At 47.4% G+C, this 20519-nt stretch overlaps 1 protein-coding gene across 2 annotated transcripts; it reads left to right on the top strand.

Annotated features, from left to right (window-relative positions):
• The first annotated feature begins 2263 nt into the window (after nt 1-2263).
• PPP1R2 (protein phosphatase 1 regulatory inhibitor subunit 2) lies at nt 2264-18699 on the top strand. Of its 2 annotated transcripts, none has more exons than XM_083739945.1 (6): nt 2264-2689; nt 3270-3377; nt 3881-3958; nt 4135-4235; nt 6176-6367; nt 15039-18699. In XM_083739945.1, exons 1-6 carry the CDS (start codon nt 2481-2483, stop codon nt 15104-15106), a joined length of 756 nt encoding a protein of 251 aa, XP_083596071.1. In that variant the 5' UTR covers nt 2264-2480; the 3' UTR covers nt 15107-18699. The 2 variants fall into 2 exon arrangements, with proteins under 2 accessions (XP_083596071.1, XP_083596072.1); XM_083739946.1 differs by lacking the exon at nt 15039-18699 and adding an exon at nt 13124-13193 and having other exon boundaries at nt 2282-2689.
• The last annotated feature ends 1820 nt before the right edge of the window (nt 18700-20519 follow it).

Here is a 20519-nt window from a genome sequence, read left to right as displayed (position 1 = left end):
GTGGTGAAACAGGATGCATGTGACCTTTATTTTTTTCCTTCTATTTATTAAATTTCTATACCACTGGTTCACGGCATAAAAATACAAGCAGGGGCAGGGGAGCTGGCAACCCTGGAGCCCGGCCATGCGGCCACTGCGTGGAACTCATCCGAACCGCTCAAGGGGAAGAGGCCTGTCTGGGCAATTTAGTGCTCGGGCCGAGAGACTGGCAGTCCCCCCCGAGCTCCCAAATGATCTGATGAGCCAGCAGCGGCCCAGGCTCAACCCGGCCATTATCTCAATCACTCGAGCAAGCCGGTCGATTGGTTTGGGCAGGGCTGACAGCTGGCAAGATGATGCAGTTGTCATTCCTTGCAAGGGAACAGGCAGAGACACGGCATCCTGATTAGCAGCCAAGCAGGGCGGGATGTTCTCCTGCCTGGAGATGCTCTGCATGGATGCCGGCGCCTTTGACGCCGCGTCCCCTGAAGGGAGACTCTTGCAGCGATCGGAGATGGCCGACTTGTTAAAGCTGTTCTGACAGCAGAGCGGCAAACCCTAATCCCCCCGCACACCCACCCAGTGTGCTTGTTAGCCCAGCGCCTCACAGCCAGCAGTAAAGCCCTCTGACGGCGGTCATGGAGGACCGGAGCTGGGATGGGCACAGGCTGCCGGCTGCCAGGGGAGCGGGAGAGGGCTCCACACCCATCTAGACAGGCTCCACCTGGGGCAGAGCTGGCCAGGCCCATCAAGGAGCTCAAGGCAGGAGAGAAGGGCCCCGCCTGCCCGGCCTGGCACGCAAGCGGGGGAATGTGTCCCTCACCAGCCACACCAGTCCCAGCGGTGGTGTAGTAGGGAGAGTGGGTCTGAATGGCCACTTAGTCACGGGCTGTCCACGCTGTCCTACCTCACAGGGTTGCTGTGAGGATATAATTCAGGAATCATAGAATCATAGAGTTGGAAGAGACCACAAGGGCCATCGAGTCCAACCCCCTGCCAAGCAGGAAACACCATCAGAGCACTCCTGACATATGGTTGTCAAGCCTCTGCTTAAAGACCTCCAAAGAAGGAGACTCCACCACACTCCTTGGCAGCAAATTCCACTGTCAAACAGCTCTTACTGTCAGGACGTTCTTCCTAATGTTTAGGTGGAATCTTCTTTCTTGTAGTTTGGAACCATTGCTCCGTGTCCGCTTCTCTGGAGCAGCAGAAAACAACCTTTCTCCCTCCTCTATGTGACATCCTTTTATATATTTGAACATGGCTATCATATCACCCCTTAACCTCCTCTTCTCCAGGCTAAACATGCCCAGCTCCCTTAGCTGTTCGTTTCCAGGCCTTTGACCATTTTGGTTGCCCTCCTCTGGACACGTTCCAGTTTGTCAGTGTCCTTCTTGAACTGTGGTGCCCAGAACTGGACACAGTACTCCAGGTGAGGTCTGACCAGAGCAGAATACAGTGGCACTATTACTTTCCTTGATCTAGATGCTATACTCCTATTGATGCAGCCCGGAATTGCATTGGCTTTTTTAGCTGCCGCGTCACACTGTTGGCTCATGTCAAGTTTGTGGTCAACAAAGACTCCTAGATCCTTTTCACATGTACTGCTCTCAAGCCAGGTGTCACCCATCTTGTATTTGTGCCTCTCATTTTTTTGCCCAAGTGCAATACTTTACATTTCTCCCTGTTAAAATTCACCTTGTTTGTTTTGGCCCAGTTCTCTAATCTGTCCAGGTCGTTTTGAAGTGTGATCCTGTCCTCTGGGGGAATAGCCTTCTGAGTGGAGCTGCATGCAGGGGGCGGGACTGGATGCCCTCGGGGGTCCCTTCCAGCCCTTCTAAGAATGGGAAGGACCTGAAGGGCCCCGGGAAGGCGGGACCTCCGGGCGAGGGGAGCCTGGTGCGCCCCCTACCGGGCGAGGCCGGGCCGGAACCAGGCCGGGCAGGCCCACCTCGGCTCCAGAGCCCGGGCTCCTCGCCTCCCCGCCTGGGCCCCTCCTGGCGCGCCTGCACTACAACTCCCGCCATCCTGCCGGGCTGGCGCGGGGGCCGACGGGAGCTGCCTTCCTGCGCGTCCGATTCGCGTCCAATGGCAGCGGTTGTTGTTGTTCGGGTTGCGCAGGCGCAGTTTGCGTTGAGCGGCGCGTTCTACATCCGGGCTTCCGGACGTCCCGCCTCTCCCGCGCTCAGCGCATGCTCAGAATGCTGGTCCTCCCCGCCGGGCTTCTGAGGCGAAGAGGGAGGGAAGGAGCCGGCCCCGCCCCCCCGCGCCCCGCTTATGACGCCGCGTCGCGCGTCGCCTGCCTGTTGCGCGTGCGCAGAGCGAGGTGGCTCCGTGACTTCCCTCGGCCTCCCGTCCCGCCTCCGCCGCCTGAGGAGCAGCAGCCGCAGCAGCCGCAGCCGGCGAGGCGAGGGGAGCGCGGCGTTGGCGGCAGGAGCAGCGAGGCCACGGGCGGGCGAGCGAGTGGTCGGGCGGGGAGCGCCTGCCCCCCTCCCGGCGCCATGGAGGCCAAGTCCTCGTCCAGCAGCGGCCGCCCCCCCGTGAAGGGCATCCTCAAGAACCCCTCCGGAGGCAGCGGCAGCGGCGGCGCCGGCCTGGTGGCGGCGGCCCTGGCAGAGGCCTCCACCGCCAAGGCCAAGCCGCCCGCCGCCAAGCCGCCCGCCGCCGCGGAGGCCCCGCTCGGAGGCGCCTACGACGCCGACGCCCAAGGGTGCGAGGCCGGGCCGGGCCGGGGGGGGGAGGCGGGGCGCGGGAGGCGGGGCGCAGCCGAGGGAAGGGCGCCGCCCCGGCCCTGGCTCAGCTTCCCTTCGGGGCCCCCCAGGCCCTCTCCCGGGGGCGGGACGGGGAGCCTCCTGGTCAGATCTCCTTGGTTGCTGCCTGGGGGTCCTGTTTCGGGGGCTGCCCTTCGTCAAGGGGGGGGCGTGTGCGACCTCTTTTCATGATTGGAACAGGCAGATCTGAGCGGTCATCTGTTCTTATTCCAGATGGGCGGGGTATAAATAATTTACTAGTTTTATTATCATCCACCTTTTCTCCAAAGACCTCAAGGTGGTCTTTGCCCTTTCTCCCTCTTCATCTTGTCCTTACAACAGCCCTGACGGGTTGGGGGGGTTATAAGACCCACCCAGTGAGCTTTGTACCTGAGCAGGGGCTTTAAGGTGGGGTTGGATAGATCAAAAGGGTGAGTTGCCCTGCTTTCTAGGGAGAGGGAATAGGGTTTCTGGAAGAGAGAAGTGCTAATGTTTCTCTCCGTTCTAATTCCATTTCTTTCCTTTCTCATGTTCTTTTAGTAAGAAGTCCCAGAAGTGGGATGAAATGAACATCCTAGCTACCTACCATCCAGCGGGCAAAGACTACGGCTTAATGAAGATAGATGAGCCAAGCACTCCCTACCATAGGTAAGCCAGTTATGATGATTAAAAGATAGGTTGCCCTTGTGCGCTTCGCCAGATAAAGGCACTTTTGATAGGCTAAACAGCAGCCTAGAGTGAAAAGATTGCATGGTGTGGCAGGCTTTTTGTGTTGCAGGGGTTGCTTTTGATTAATTAGTGCACATTTGTGTGCATGATAGGCTTTTGGGAAGTGCAAGCTCCAATTATAAACTATCTCTCAACAAATTTATATATCGAGGGAAAAGCCCTTCTACTCTGTTTAAAGAGACCAATTACAGCATTTAATAGGTCTCTGAATATGACATAGTTGGATCTCGCCTTGATTTTTGTAGATACCTTTGGTATCTTCAGCACAGGAGTTGATTTACACAAAAATACTTGAAATAAGGAGAGCTGGCATTTAAAGGAATCTCTTTTGGCACGCAAGTAGCTTGGTGCTGCTTCTTCAAGTGAGGCTGTAGCAGCAAGTTCTCTTTGATGTCCTCTCTGTGTCTTACTTACCTTTGCAGCATGGCAGGAGAAGACGAAGATGCAGGCAGCGATACAGAATGCAACGAAGCCGTCACTGCAGATGTGTTGGCAAAAAAGTAAGTGCTCCTGGGTGCAGGAAGGATTCTTAGGTTTTATGCTACATTTTAAATTTATATTTTTACCTGAACTTGCTTATTTCTTTGGGTGTGTTATGTTACTACTGTAATCTGTCCTGTGATCTTGGGCTAAAAGTATTATGAAATAAAATAAATAACCCAATAAATCTGTGTAGGTTAGCAGCTGCAGCGCATGGCAAGGGGCCGAAGATCCTCGCTCAGCAGGAAGAGAGCAGCGACGAAGAGGATGAGTCGGAGTTAACTCCTGAAGAACGTGGTAGGTCTTGCTTTGCCAGTTAGAGCCAAATGGTGCCTGTGGAATAGCTGAAATGTGTGAAGGGCTAGATAGTTTTTATTTTTCATATTTGCACAGATGTTGTGGTTTAAGTGGTGCTTATCCCTATCTATGTGTCGGGACACGGGTGGTGCTGTGGGTAAAACCTCAGTGCCTAGGGCTTGCTGATCGCATGGTCAGTGGTTCGAATCCCCACGGTGGGGTGAGCTCCCGTCTTTCGGTCCCAGCTCCTGCCCACCTAGCAGTTCAAAAGCACCCATAAGTGCAAGTAGATAAATAGGTACCGCTTTATAGCGGGAAGGTAAATGGCGTTTTCGTGTGCTGCGCTGGTGCAGGCTCGCCAGAGCAGCTTCGTCACGCTGGCCACGTGACCCGGAAGTGTCTCCGGACAGCGCTGGCCCCCGGCCTCTTAAGTGAGATGGGCGCACAACCCTAGAGTCGGACACGACTGGCCCGTACGGGCAGGGGTACCTTTACCTTTACCTTATCCCTATCTATAGATGGAAAGCTGAGGCAGAAGATGGTAATTTGCCTGTGACCATCCAGTGGAGCTGGGAGGTGGGATTGAAGCCCAAGGAACAGACTCTTGACTTTGGACCCCAATAATATAATATTTATAACCTGTGAAAGAAAGATGCTTGGATTTGAAGGCACTCCTGGGGGTTGGATTCCGTTGAAACCAGTGTTGTTAATTGACTTAAGCCCTTTGCAATGAGGGGCTCCTCTTTGAGTATGACTTAGCTGGAATAGAGCCCTTAAGTGTCAGGTAATGGCTGGGACCTTCTAACAAGTGGAGTTGGGTTGGGTTAACAGGTAAAAGTTCATCCTTCCTAGATCTCTACCTCCCCATGGCATGATAAAGATGCTTGGTGACAGTTATGATTTTGGATGTTTTCCTTCCCCCTGAACTTTCCAACTAAATTTCTAAATTTCAGGCTCTTGGTGAGACACGGAGCTTTTTCCAAGTCAGCAGTTCTTTTGACTGCATAACATCATAGAGGAGGGAGAGAGCTGTGGTGGTGAATGAGCTGCCTTTTCCTTTAAGGCTAACTGCAGGGGCCAGGGAACAAGTTGGAAAGAATGGTCGCTCTTTGACGGATCAGTTTGTGGATCATGTTCTTGCCTCTTTTTGCAATTACATGCTGCAGTTCTTGTGTGTTCATACCACGGCTTTCTGAAAACTGCCCTTGAGAATAGCTGGCATTTGTGATGGGTATCTTTTTTTTGTACCCTTAAGCCTTCCCAGTTACCTACCCTTATGCCTGACTCCAGAGTAAAATGGCTGAGCTTGGGAGCTGCTTAGGTTGGTCTGTCTCCTCCTTCCTTTGACTTTACTAAGCAGAAAAATAAGCCACTGATTTCTCAGTGCGAAGGCCCAATAAAATAGACATTGGTGTGGTTCTTGCACAGACTGTGCATACACACTTGTGCAGGTGGATTTTGGCTGCTCAGGTGGAAATTCTGCTCCATTGCGGACCTGGAAAAATTCTAGTTGAGCACCCTGCAGAAGCTGGGAGGGGGAAATGTTCTGGAAGTTCTAGACTGACCAAAAACAAGTTCTGTTTGTGCTGCCTCCCTACCCACCCATAGCCTTTGGGATGAGGTCGGCTGTAACTCTCCTTAGGAAATGCACCCTAGGGAATGTGGTAAGTAATTCCAGTTGAACACATTTATGTACATTGTCTCCTGGCCAAATGCAATGCCTCTGCAGGATTTTTTAAAACCTTCCTGTTGAAATTTTGATTTTTTTTTTTTATGGACCCCAGTTCTTGTAGTTCAGGGTCTTCATGGCAGCAGGCAGTGGCGGCAAGGTCTGCTGCAGCTTTAGCAGAGTGTGTAAAATGTGAAGTTGCAGGAGGTATCACAATCGAAAAACAATGGCTGATGAGTAGGTCTACTGAATCTGTTTGTTCTCCGTGCAGAGAAGAAGAGGCAGTTTGAGATGAAAAGGAAGATCCACTACAATGAAGGCAAGAACATCAAGCTGGCCAGGCAGCTGATTGCGAAGGAGCTGCATGGTGACACAGCCAATGAAGAAGATGACGATGATGAATGTGATGATGAGGATGAAGACGATGAATGTGATGAAGAGATGCGGGACACAGTAGACCTTGGTGAGCCAGTTACTCCCAAAGTGCCTACAGTTGGTGCCGGTCAGAGAGCACTTCCCCGTTAGCGTCGGCTCTACGAGCCGCAGAGTGGAGGGCGTTTTGCAGGGCTGAGAATAGGTTTCAGATTCTTAGGTGCCAGGATGAAATCCCCAGGCAGGGTCCTAGGCAGCTGCTCTAGGGCTTTGGCAGCCTTGGCCATCTTCAGCCAAGGGTTTGCTTTGCATCGCCTGACAACTCTGGTATTTTCTTCAAAATGATATGCAGTACCAGCTTGAAGTCTATATCGTGCTGTCGGTTTCATTATTTTTGAGCTGGCAATATGTGTTTGGTGAGACATTCATCAGGTAAACATCCTGATATACCAACAGATCACAGTGTCTGAAATAAGGATGTAATTATGTAGAGGTGAACAGGGTAACGTCCTGGAAAGTGCTGCTTCTTAGCGGTCGAAAACTGACACAACTGATAGAACAGAACAACAGGGACAGAAGAAATGGTGAGAGAAGGCATGGCTGGCTTCACATTTTTTACATGTTGCAATTTTTTTCATAGTGCGTGCGTACGCGCACACACACATTGTGATTCACTATATATTGCCATGCTGAATATTATGAAACTGTTGACATAATGTGGACTTCAAACTGATTTTTGATGATGTTTCAATACATTGCCTATCCCTAGTCTGTGTGTGAGTGAGTATGTTTGGCGCACTATACAAAAATCACAATGTGGGAAAAACCATGAAGCCAGCCCACACTTCCTTGGAAGTTTTCAAGCAGAAGTTTGATAGCCGTCTGTCATGGATGCCTTAGCCAAGCTTCCTGCATTGCAGGGTGTTGAAGTAAATGACCCTTGCGGTTTCTCCCAATTCTGTGATTCTCGCAATTCCTGCAGCCCCTCTTAAACTCTGCCAGCTCAGCTCTCCCCTGCCAGGGGGCAGCAGATCACAAGAGCAGGTGCTGGCAAAAATCACAATGTGGGAAAACCCATGAAGCCAGCCAATGGCTCTACATAGCTCCCTCCTTATTTCATCAGTATATTGCAATGTTTAACTGGTGATATATCACGATGTCGAAAACCAGATATTGCCCAGCTCTGTTTCCATTGGAGGGACTTGTTCCTATTTGCCTGCAGGGGCCGTTCTCCTTGAGGTAGAAATGGGAACTGTGGAGAGACAGAAATGGGCAGTGTGTTGCCATTCTTGTTTTTCCACTCCTTTTCCAGGTGACTGGAAGGCAAGCCCTTCTAGGATTTGTGCAGCTGGGTGGAGCCCAAGCAGCCAGCACTGCCATGTCAGCAGACAGACTCAGTGTGTGTTTGCGTGAGAGAGAGAGAGAGAGAGAGAGAGAGAGAGAACTGGGCAGCCGCTGAGCTGGCCTGGAGGTTTGTGTTTGCACTCCTCACACAGCGTTCTGCAGGCAGAATGGCTGCTTCAGCTGCTGCTGAGCTGGTTTGGCCTTCCCTCTTTGCATGCCTCATTTACCCATCCTCCTTTATCCTCACATGAATAAACTGAATGCTTCTCTCGGAGATTTCAAAGGCTGCTCAGTGGCACTGACTTCTTTATTTTTAGTTGGCTGCTGCTGCTGGCCATGTGGTTTCATTCACAAAGACACTTTGGAAGCAGCCGTGTTAGTGATGCCTGAACAGTTGGGTTTTGAGATTCTCCTCCCAGATGCAACCCAGATATTCTTCTATCCCATGATACACATATGAACTTCAGTTTCCAAGTTCTTTAGTTCTAAGTCTCTCCTTTAGCAGAAATACACCTTTGACATCTGGGCTGGAAAAGGCATTGATAACAAAGGGAGCTTTGAAAAGAATAAGCCAGGCATAGGCAAACTGAGCCCTCCAGATGTTTTGGAACTACAGTTCCCATCACCCCGACTACTGGTCTTGTTAGCTGGGGATCATGGGAGTTGTAGTCTCGAGACATCTGGAGGGCCGAGTTTGCCTATGCCTGGAATGTGGCAGAGACGGGCGACAGAGGAGGATCTGTGAGTTCTAGGAGAGAGTAGTGAGCCCAGGTGTCCCGTGGAATGGTTGAGGGAGCCCCAGGAAGAGAAGACACAGGTGATATGATAGCTGTTTTCTACTGTGAAGACATCCAAAAGGACCTCTCCAAACAGGCAAAATGGCAAATGCTGTTTGATATGAGGTTCATTCCACGCCAAATCACCTGGTGCCATGTGCTCTCACAGCTTAGATTTTCTTTCTTCATTTTAATGTGTAGATAGATACCTATGAGATAATCTCAAATAATTTAAAAAGATTTTTTGGTCCAAAATTGGGCGCAGATGAATTTTTTTGAAAATTTGGTTTTTTGTGCGATTTAGGCTAATGTAATTTCTGTGTCAGTTTAAGAAAAACCTTTTTCGCTCATTTTTCAACCAATTGGGCTTATTTTGGTATCAAAATAAAGGTACTTGTGGTCTCTTTCAAAATAAGGTATAAAAATGGTACTAAGTGCCACAGAAAAGGGTCACCGACCATTCAAAGTGATTTTTTTGTCATTTTATTTCTGGTGGGTTTGATAAGCCATAGCATGCAAACCACAACTAACATGTGTTTCATACTTTTGTTGTAGAATGGGCTAACCATGTACTTTTTATGTTTTAAAAATGAGGGGTTTTTTGTGGTTATAAAATAAATTGATTTTTAAGTAAATTGTTTGCACTTTTTTTGTACAGGTTTAAGGTCTCCTTGAGCCTGAAATGTCTCACACATTCATGAGAATAGTTAAAATTGTACCCCCTTATGTTACAGTGTCATCTGATATATTTTTAAAATTAAGTTTTATTGATTATTTAATAAAAACAAATTACGTCTCAGAGCCCTTGTTCATTTTATTGTGTCAAACACTTCTGCAATGATATGGTCAAATCTATTTTGTTTCTCATACATGTAATATGGTATTGAGGCTGTATGTGTGTGTGTGCGCGCATGTAAATGTATATGTGACGATAGATAGATTGGATTTTACAATTTAATATTCAACCAAATAACACAATATAACATTTGTCATATAAACAAAAGAAGGAAAAAAACCCCACCCCATGACTTCCCTGGTTCTTTAAATATTTATTACTTCTGCTTAATTTTTGTCTTATTTTTATGATCTTTTACCTCAATGTACTTAACATTTTTATACCAAATTTTATTTCGTAATTACAATTCCACTACATTTGAAAAAACTTTCTCTTTACACTTCCAGCATTTATTGGAACTAGTTCTATACATTTTTGCAAGCTTAACTGGAGTTAAATACCATCAGTACATCATTTTTATATAATTCTCTTTCAGAGTTGTACAAGCAGTAAATTTAAAATCAACTTTATCCATAATTTGCCCCAATCTTCAGTTATCCTCTACAATTTCTCTTTAAAATCTAGATAGAGTATAGCTAAATCAATTCTTTATATCTTATTTAAAAACCCAATTTACTTGAAAATAGTGCAACCAATCATTAACATGATCTTGAATCTCTTCAAAATCTTTCCATTTTAATTTCCCTTCCTATTTCTATTAAAAGATCTCTATACGTAAGCCATTTTTCTCCTTTTTTAAAATTGATGTTGCTTCCGTTGGTGACAACTACCACAAAGTCTTTTGTTCTAATAAATCTTTATATTTTTCCCATACTTTTAAAAGTGACCTCCTGATTATGTGATTATGGAATATGCACTTTCCCTTTATAATTCCACAGGTACGCATGGCATCCAATTCTGTTGTCATGTCCTTCAAGATCTAACAAATCTGTATTTTCCAATTTAAAACCTACTGGCTGTTGCTGGGGAAGGAGGGGGAGAGGCTCAGAGTGAGCATTGTCACAAAGGTGTTTATATGGAGCTGCTTGCCAGGCTCCGTATTTGCTGAATTAAAACCACAAAAATAAGAATTTCTTGCTTTTTCTTTGATCCTTGAAGCTGCCGGGGGAGAAGAGAATCCCTCAAGTCTGATACTTTTTGCCTAAATCCTTTGGTTTCATTCACAAGAAACTTGTTGGATGTTTTTAAAGTACAAAAATAAATACATTTTTTCTTGCTGATTCAGAAAGGTCATATTGCATACAGTGGTTAAAACAGCATCATTGACCATACTACATTTATGGGAAACAAAATAGCTTTGACCATATCATTTCAGAAGTGTTTTACACAATAAAATGAACAAGGGCTCTGAGACATAGTTTGTTTTTATTAGATCCTGCAGGAAAAACAAAATCAATTGAACTCATTAATAACAACTACGGAAGTTCAAACAGCAATTAAACAGGGAAAGATTGGGAAGGTCCTGGACCAGACGGATTTACGGTAAAGTATTATAAAATATTAGGTGAACAACTGATATCCCTGTTAAGAGAAGTTATGAACAATATATTGACAAAAGGACTGATCCCAAAGACATGGAAAGAAGCCTATATTACTTTGATTCCAAAACAAGGCACAGATTTATTGAGTGTAAAGAATTATAGACCAATTTTGTTATTAAATAATGATTCACTTTGAATGGTCTCCTGTGCCCAATTTTGTTTTTGTTTTTTTAATAATATTTTATTAAGTTTTAGAAATAACAACAAACAGAAAAAAGAAAAAACACATACAGAAAAATATAAAGTTACAAAATACAAAAAATACAAACATTTAACTTATAAAAAAGCAGAAAAAAACACACTAAAAAGAAAACACAAAAATCCCTTTTTAAAATTTCTCCTCTTTGATTCACTTATTTTCCTGACTTCCTCACATCTCCCTTTTTTGTATCCCTTTTAAAAATTATTTCAGCAAATTAATATCCAATTAATTTATCTATTATCAATCCAAAGAGATAAACAACTACCTGACATTCAGAAGATATCTTAAGGCAGCCCTGTTCAGGGAGGTTTTTAACGTGTGAGATTTTACTGTATTTTTGGTTTTTATGGAAGCCGCCCAGAGTGGCTGGGGAGGCCCAGCCAGATGGGCGGGGTATAAATAAATAATAATAATAATAATAATAATAATAATAATAATAATAATAATTATTATTATTATTATTATTATTGTTATTTATTATTATTAACCTTGTTGCTAGAACTCCTTCAGCTCATTTCAATGTCATCAACATTCAAAAATTTTACAGTGTTTCTGTAGATAAATTTTAAATTTCCTCCAATCTTCTTCCACCAACTCTTCTCCCTGGTCTCGGATTCTGCCAGTCATTTCTGCCATTTCCATGTAGTCCATTACTTGCATCTGCCATTCTTCCAGAGTGGGTAGGCCTTGTGTCTTCCAATGCTTTGCGATGAGTATTTTTGCTGCTGCTGTAGCGCACATAAAGAAAGTTCTATCCTTCTTTGGCACCAATTGGCCGACTATGCCCAGGAGAAAGGCCTCTGGTTTCTTAGGGAAGGTGTATTTAAATACCTTTTTCAATTCATTATAGATCATCTCCCAGAAAACCTTAATCCTTGGGCACGTCCACCAAAGGTGAAAGAATGTACCTTCGTTTTCTTTACATTTCCAGCATTTATTATCGGGCAAATGATAAATTTTAGCAAGCTTGACTGGGGTCATGTACCACCTGTACATCATTTTCATAATATTCTCTCTTAGGGCATTACATGCCGTAAATTTAATCCCTCTGGTTTCTCTTCAGATCGTATAAATCTCCTGCGCCCAATTTTGGACCAAAAAATCTTTACAAAATAATTTGAGGTTATCTCATAGGTATCTACACATAATTATTTTTTTTTAAAGAAAATCTGAGTCATGAGAGCATGGTCGAGTATTAAAATCAGGTGATTTGGCGTGGAATGACTCGTGAGTAAGTGTAAAATGATGTTCATGGGGGCAAGAAATCTAAAGTTTGCATCAGTGCTCCTGGGATCGGCAGCAAATGACCAAGAAGGATACCTTGGGTTCTAGTGGAGACCTTGATGAAGATGTTGAGTAAGGCTAGGGCAGGAATAGGCAAATTCCAGCCCTTCAGATGTTTGGGACTACAATTCCCATCATCCCTGACCACCGGTTCTGTTAGCTAGGGATGACGGGAATTGTGGTCCCAAACATCTAGAGGGCCGGAGTTTGCTTCTGCCTGGGCTAGGGATTGTTAGGAAAGGGATTAAGAATAAAACTGCCAAAATTGTTACGTCGTTGCACAAATTTGTGGTGCAGTTTGGAATGTCGCCTCAAAAAGAATATTGTAGAGCTGGAAGAAGTTCAGAAAAGGACAAGGGGGTGAAACAACGAACCAGTGAGGAAAGGTGACAATATTTTTAGTTCAGAGGAAAGACAAGCAACAGGAAACATGATAGAGGTATAAAATTGGGACTAAAGAACATCTTTCACACAGCACAGAGTCAAGTTATGGCAGAGATGGGCGCCAACTTGGGTGGCGTTAAAAGAGGATTAGAGAAAAGCTTGGCAGATCAGGCTCCCCCAGTGACCGACCACTGTGACTGTGCCTCTTTCGGAGGCAGCAGGCCTCTCCATACCAGTGGCTGGTGTTCCCTGGTGAATTGCACTCATGTCCTGCTTGCGGGCATCCCTTAGGGGCACTGCTTGGCCCCTTTGAGAACAGAGTTCTGCCCTAGACAGGCCATGGGCTGGATCCTGCAGGGGGTTCTGCCATCACTTCAACCTCTGGAAGCAAGTTTTATCTTTTTGCAAGTGCACTGAAGCAGTGCCTGCCCATCGTATTCTGGCCAGTCTGAAACACGTTATGTGCATTTCTTGACTGAGGTGAGGTTTTGTTTTTTTACTGTTGTCTTCTTTCTGACAGATTGGGACTGTTGAATAATATGTTAGCCATGACATTCAGAGTAGTAGGAATAAAGCAGATGAGAATCAAATCAAGGCCTAATGAATCTTCCCACCCGAACCCCGACGACGACGTGCTGGTTAGCTGCTGGCCGTAATTCTGCGGATGACCTTTCTTGTGAAGCTGTGCAGTTCACAGAGCAAAGGAAGCTGAAACATACGCATTTCTGAACTTCTGTCAGCCTGAGTCACTTAGAAATCCCTGTAGGATACTTCATCTCTCGTTTCAGCACAGTATTTGGACAAGAGCAGGCCTTGAATGTTGATTCAGTTGAGGGGTTGCAGTCCTTTCAGCTGGGTCGGGGGGGGGTCCTTCTGTGTTTGTCCCCTTCATGCTGGCATGCCGGAATGGGTGGCTAAGTGCAGGAGGGTCTGGCTGCCCAGGCTCCTGGTCTTCTCCCCCAGCAAGGGCCTGGGGTGCTTGTGAGTTGAGCTCCTTCCACTAAGCTCCCTGTGGCTTCCACTTGCTCTCCTACGACCTCCAGTTGTATCACCAGGACTCCATCTTTGCCCTTCCCACAACTGCAGATCCCAGTGAAGGGCTTCCCTCTAACATGCAGGCCTGTAGACTCTTTGGCAGCTGTTCATCTTTTCTCCAAGCAGAGGGGCAAGTCTGGGTTGAGTTGCCTGCTCTCAGTTGCTCACTTGCTGCCTTTGAATGGAGGGCTGGTTGTGGGGCTGAAGCCACTGCGGGGTTTAAGCCACTAACTGTGTGGCTTTTTAAAGGACTCTTTCCTCAGAAATGGGGATGCCTGCAGGTTTAAATTATTAAGAATGGGATTTCCTACCTCTCTATGAGGCGCCAGGAAAAAGGTGCATTTTCTCCCCTTGTCCCCCCTCTCTTTCCCCCAAGTCCTGTAGGAATGGTGTGGGGAGTGTTTGGGGAGTATCGGGCTAAGCTGCTAAGTGTAGTGTGGAGCTCCCTGCTCAGTTGTCTAAAGAGCTGTATGCGTCCCTCAACTTAAGACACCTGTCGGGAAGGAGGCCAGGAGAGAGACTTGGGGCAGCAAATCCTCATCAGTTGGCTACAAAAACCTTGGGACTGGGCAGGGAGGAGAAGGCACACATGATGTCCCAGATCCCTGTGTCTTTCTCTTCATCTTCAGAGATCTTTGCTGAGGTTATTTTAGCCTTGACAACCAAGTTAAACAAAAATGGCATCGCTTTGGCACAACTGGCTGATCTGTGAGTCGCTGATCTCTCCCCTTCCCGGTCACCTGGTGCACTGCTGTTAGTCGAAGATGCTGCTCCCTTCCCTTTTGTCTCTTCAGCCACCTGCTTGACAGCTGTGGGTTGTGTGTGTGTGTGTGTGTTTATATATGTATAGTTCTGCCTCTCCGTGTGCCTTCCTGCTTAGTCTTCTCTAGGGTAGATGTACCTCCTTGGCCAGCCTGTTCAAAAATGGTGCTAGACTTGGGGCTGGTCCAGTTCTTGCTGGGATTATGTGCGGCAGATGCAGAATCCTGACCATGAGGTGTGGATGCCTCGGTCCCTTGCGCTTGGTTGCCCAAGTTGGATTTATTTCCCAGGTGGCTTCAGGCCTGCAGTCCGGGAGGGCAGCTTTTGTGACCTGGAAGGTGGTTGAAGCATGTGGCTGGTTTAAAAGGCCCGCGTGATGGACATTGTGGGTGGGACCCTGCAGCTAGTGGAGATGATCCATGTGTTTGGGCATTGTGCACACGCTTTGATGGACTCAGGTTAACCATTTGGAGTTTCACCCTGTTCAGATGAAAAAGAATGATGCTGCATGCAGGCATCTGACCGTCTGGGCTCTGCTCCTGTGAGGGTGAACGCTTGCCCCACAGACACACAATCTTTTGTGATGTAAACTTCAGCTGGTGAGAAATTCCCTGTTTCTTTTTTTCTCTTTCCTACAGCACCTGATCCTAGTGACCCACTTGAGAAAATTGCACACAGCCTAGAAGAAGTCTGCTCAGGACTGTAGCTGATCCTGAAGCCACACCTTTGTATTCACTGCATTTGCACACCTGCAGTTGTGACTCAAGTAACTGAGGAGCAGGTCGGCTCCCACTTAGTGTTGCCAAGTGTGGTGGGAGCTGGCGAGACTTTTCTCTTAGGCAGACGGAGAACTCTGCTGAGCTGGCTTATTCTTGTGCCTGGCAGCCACAGAGAAGACGGCTTCATGCATAAACAGCAGGATCACATGACGTACAATGCAGGTGACTTTGGCACATCCGTGTTGCTCCTCTTTATGGTTTTGAAACAACCAGTCACTTTGCTTTCTCCTATTCTATTTGGCAGGACCTTCTAGGACTTAAAGTGGCCACATGCCTGGTAGAAGGGCTTTGGCATTGATGTGCCAAACTTTACGACTAGAATAGATGAACCCTTACACTGAACCGCTTGACAATTGACAAGGTATTTTGAAAAGAAAAAAAGGGATTGATTGATTGATTAATAGGTTTCTTTTTGTAGAATATTTATTCTTTGTTAATCTTGCTAGTCTGTATCTTGTTGCTGGAGGGGGAGAAAGAGGCAGAGAGGGAGGCGGCATTAATGCCGCCAGGAGCAAAATGAAGGAGAAACGGGGCTCTGCATTCCCTCCATGCTTCCCAGAGCTTCCCTGTGTTTTGTGGGGGCTGTTCTGAGCCTGGAAATGATGTTCCACCCCTGCCAGGCTGTGCACCCTTCTCTGCTTCTGCTTGTGGGCCTGGCTGTGGAGTGTTGTCTTGTGGGCTCTTTCACCCTGAATCTCCATTGAGCTGTGTGCCCCCTTGTCAGCTGAGGCAGCCCAGGGGCTTGCCACACTTTCCCAAAGTTGGAGGGAAGTGTGCTTTGCAAATCTGCGCTAAGAGCATCACTGGCACCCTGTCCAGAGCGATAGGGTGGCCTGGTGAACTGTGCTGCCATGCCACCCGTAAGTGGTTGTGGATGGAAGTCCAGCCTTCGTGCTGGAGGCCCCAAGTGGTGGAGTCCTGGCAGATGGATGAAGGCAGGGGAGAAAGAGTCGTGGGCCTGGCTTGTTTCCTCTCTCCAGACTTGAGTAGAGAGACAATCCTGCTTTGGCTTTTCATTTCCTAATTTTGATCTAAATTCCGTGTGTTGACCCAACTCCATATGACTCTATGGATCTGTTTTAAGGTGGCTTGTTTACTGTGTGACATCTGAACAACACATTGAAAGTTATAGTGTTGCATTCCAGGGCCATCCTAAAACATTAGGCTCTTTGTACCCTTACAAGAAAGACGTGTGTGTAGTCATTTAATATAGATAAAATGGGGAGGGGGCCGTTGAAACAAGCTTAACCTTTCCACAAAAGTCCAGGCTGTGTGGAATTGCATGTAAGCGTTACCACATCAGAGTCACTCTCTGGCTTCCCGTTGGCAGTTTTATTTTGATGTTTTAAGTAAAAGTGTAGTTTCCTTTGGCTGCATTTTCCCATGAGAAGAACTTGTAGTGAATGTTCTGCTCTTTAAAGCAGATCTCCAGATGCTGGTTGCACTCCAGCTCCCAGCTCCCAGCCCCACCCCTGCCGGCCCTATTCTGACAGCATCATGGCGAAGTGACATTGACCTGTATCCCACTTGGTCCCAGTGAGCTGCATCTCTAGGGCAGCCACCCCCAGCCCCCTAGTTGGCTGGCGGAGATTGTGAGCCTCTGGGCAGGGATGTTGTCTGTTCTGTACAGCACTGACCCTAAATAAACAAGTCTAATACCACTGGCTTGCTTCCTCAAGCCATCCTGATTGCTTGCGAAGCTCCCCCTTGGCCCTGGGGGAGTTTAGCCTGTTCTCTGCTGGCCCACCATCTGTGGAAACCTCCTTTGGACTTCAGGCTCCTCTGCAAAGAGGGTGGGGAGAAATGCCTGCATTTGGAATCAGCGCCTCTTGGTTGGCCTGGGAGAGGAGGAATTGGCTGCATGATGCTGAGGCCAGAGGTGCCTCTCTGAGCCTTTGGGGCCCTTCGTCTTGCATGCATTGATGGCCCTTTTCCTGCCAAGCTGCAGCATTTTAAAATACCAAATCAAGGGATATAAGCATTGTGAGAAGCAGAAGAGCAGAGGGGTCTCTGGGAGCTGGTGGCCTCTGACTTCCCCTGGGAATGTGCTGGAGGGATCCTTCCAAGTGAGCTCTGCATGAGTGCCGGTTCTTCACCAGGACATGGCAAGTGGAGGTGTCCGGTGAAGAACCTCCTCTACTCGGGTGGGGGAGGGAGAGGAGCTGCTTTTCATGCCCCACCCCCAGCAGCTGAATCTCTGGTGAACAGTCTCATGCAGTCTTATAATCTGCCCAGACTACCATCCAAGTATAATTGATTAAGGTTAAGGCACTGATTCTATATGAATTTCTGAAGATTTTGTATCTTTCCCCCCCTTCAGCCAAGTTCAAAACATACAGTCTAACACTTCTAGGCAATTGAAACCAGAATGATGACATTTTATGAACCTCCGTCCACTGTCTGCCTGGCGGGAGGGGCCTCAATCTACCATGCAAAAGGCTGAGCTGCCTTCCCTGCCTAAGCACTGCAGTGATGCCCTGCCGACTGCACACTCCACTGTTTTGCAAACGATTTTGATTGGTCAGTCGTTACCCATTCTTTGAAAATGCAGAGTTCATTCATCAAAGAATGGTATTTCATTGAAGCATATGTTTAATACAGTCATACCTTGGATCCCGAACACCGCAAACCTGGAAGTGAGTGTTCTAGTTTGCAAACGTTCTTTGGAACCTGAACGTCCAACGGGGCTTCCATGGCTTCCGATTGGCTGCAGGAACTTCCTGCAGCCAATCAGAAGCTGTGCTTTGGTTTCTGAGTGGACTTCCAGAACTGATTCCGTTTGACTTCCAAGGTACAACCATAGTTGATTTCTCAAAAGAGGGAGGATTGGGGTTTTAGGGCTATGTCGCGTTTGTGCTTATGGTGTAAGGGAACGGTCAGGCTCATCCTCCTGACTTTAGCTCAAGGCCGTGGTGGGGACTTGGTACTACTTCTGGGGTGTCACAATCCTCCCCCTCCAGCTTTAACAATAGGTATTGGAAAACACCTGATGGGTGCTCTGATCTACCCTGCACAGCACGTCTGCATGCAGCTGGCTGGCTTTTCTTTTGGGCTAGTTGTGTGGCACAGCAAAAGCAAGCTCCATCGACAAGCCTGCTTCTCCCTCGCCTGGCCTTGCAGGCTTTTCTTGGGAGAGGTGTGTGCTCACCCTGAGGGGAAAAGCAAGCTGACAAGCACCAGGAAAGCAGCCAAACACCTCCCAACTTCCTCAGCCAAGCCAGGTACACATCAATTGTTGACTGCCCTTCCTGTGTTGAACCCACAAAGTCAAAAAGAGAACTCTCAGGGCAGCCTCTGGAGGGGCTGCTTCCTCCTTCCTTTTCTCTGCTGGAGGGACACCGCAAACGAAGGCGCAAAGAATTGCCAGCAGTATGTTCAGCTGTGGGATACCTTCACCAGCCTCTTCCTGCTTCATTTGCTCACTGTCACTGCCGTCACCAGGATGCAACTGCAGGAGCTCTATGCAATGTCAGAGTGTGTTTTGGGTTGTTTGGTATTTAGAATAAAGTTCTTAATTTAACTGTATGTATTTTTGCATTTGTTCAGCTGCTGAGGCTGCAGCCAGAGGGGATGTTTCCTGTTGTTCTCCTTTGTGGGGCGGGGGGAGAAGTTGGATCCTGGTGGACTTTGAACCAAACTCTCCAAAAAGGTGGAAAGAGGTTTCCAAACAGAGTGCCTAGAGCAGGGTTAAAAAACCATGTTTAATTTTATTTTTTAAGATGAGAGGTCATACTATTGCAAGGTAAATAATGGAGGAGCCAACTGTCTTTTCTGAAGTAGAATCATGTATGGTAAGCTCTCAACCTACATGGGGGTTACTTTCCAGGGATCATGTCTGAAGCCAAAATTGCATATAGTCAAAACATTGGCAGTTCCACCATTGAATTCAAAGGCTTTTTTTCTTGACTCCTGCCCCTTTTCTTTCTTTCTTTCTTTAATTGCCAAGTGCGTAAAGCTGAATATGCACAAATAAAATGTGTGTAAGTTGCAGTTTAACTATGCAGCAGTACCTTTGTTTAAGGACAGCTTAGTTTATGAACAACTTGGATTAAGAACGCTGCAAACCCGGAAGTAGGTGTTTTGGTTTGTGAACTTTGCCTTGGAAGCAGAACATGATCCGCTTCCTATTGAGTGTGTTCCTTTTGTAAATTTCCCCGCTGCTATGGGAAAGCATGCTTGGTTTAAGAACTCTTTGGTTTAAGAACTGACTTCCAGAACGGATTACGTTCGTAAACCAAGGTACTACTGTATATAAATCCTGGTATGAAACAAACAAAATGCTTTCCCCAAAGCTTATTGAGTCCGCTGGTGGTGAATATTAGGGTCTTTGAGGGCAAGGAGGGTTGGGGGGGCTTGCTATATAACGTTACACTACAGCTCCCCAAATCCCTGACCATTAGTCTTGCTGTCTGGGGCAGTTGGGAGTTCAACTAGGACTGGTGATTTGGGGTTGGAAAGGCAGGGGAAGGGATACACGAGAGCATGAGACTGCTGGCCGGTGGCCCATCAAGTCCAGCATCCTGTTCTCACAGCAGCCCTTAATAGGAAACCAGCCAGCAGGATCTGAGCACAAGAGAGGCCCTTCCTGTGCTTTCCAGAAACCGACATTCAGAAGCACTGCTGGCCTCAAACTGCAAAGGAAGAGCAGAGCTGCTGTGCCCAAGAGCCACCCATAGCCCTCTCGGTAAAATGGTCTGATCTTCATCTTTTCAAGCCATTGAGGTCGGTGGCCTTGGCAGCCTCCTGTGGGAGGGAGTTCCGCAGTTCAGTTGTGCTATGTCTGGAAGGACTCCGTTTTGTAGCAGAGGAAGGGGCTGGGTGAGCACGATTTGTTCAAGGCTGGCGAGGTGGGAAGCCAAACCCCACGTTCTGTTGTAATCTGGATTAATGGGTGGGGGGAAGGGGGGCCTGTCTTTAGACCTGATGTGTTTGGTGGTTTCATTTTGCATTTCTTGTGTTGCTCAGCCGCCCAGCATAATGGCGCCATGATGGATTTAATGATGCCGATTCCCAGTGCTGGATTTACCGTATTTTTTGCCCCACAGGGCGCACCTAGTTGGGGAGGGGATAAAGAAAAAAAAAATTATTTCTCCCCCAGGCGCGGGGCTGGGGCTGCTCAGTGCGCCACAGGCTTCAGGATGCAGGCTGCTATCCGCAAACCTAGGGAGCCCGGCGGGAACTCCCGCGGGCTCCCAAGGCTTGCGATTAGCTTCCTGAAGCCTGGAAAGCGAGAGGGGTCGGTGCGCACTGACCCCTCTCGCTCTCCAGGCTTCAGCGAAAGCCTGCATTTGCCCCATAGGACACACACACATTTCCCCTTCATTTTTGGAGGGGAAAAAG

Source organism: Podarcis gaigeae, assembly GCF_964106915.1.
Source record: "Podarcis gaigeae genome assembly, chromosome: 5".
Taxonomy (NCBI): domain Eukaryota; kingdom Metazoa; phylum Chordata; class Lepidosauria; order Squamata; family Lacertidae; genus Podarcis; species Podarcis gaigeae.
Note: the sequence above shows the minus strand (reverse complement) of the source record. Positions and strands in the feature narration are given on the sequence as shown.

Bases quoted from the DNA above. Each gene is read 5' to 3' on its own strand.
- PPP1R2 (XM_083739945.1), top strand. From the start codon at position 2,481: ATGGAGGCCAAGTCCTCGTCCAGCAGCGGCCGCCCCCCCGTGAAGGGC. The intron at 3,959-4,134 runs GTAAGTGCTCCT...AAATCTGTGTAG, and splicing joins GCAGATGTGTTGGCAAAAAA to GTTAGCAGCTGCAGCGCATG. The intron at 6,368-15,038 runs GTGAGCCAGTTA...TCTTTCCTACAG, and splicing joins GCGGGACACAGTAGACCTTG to CACCTGATCCTAGTGACCCA.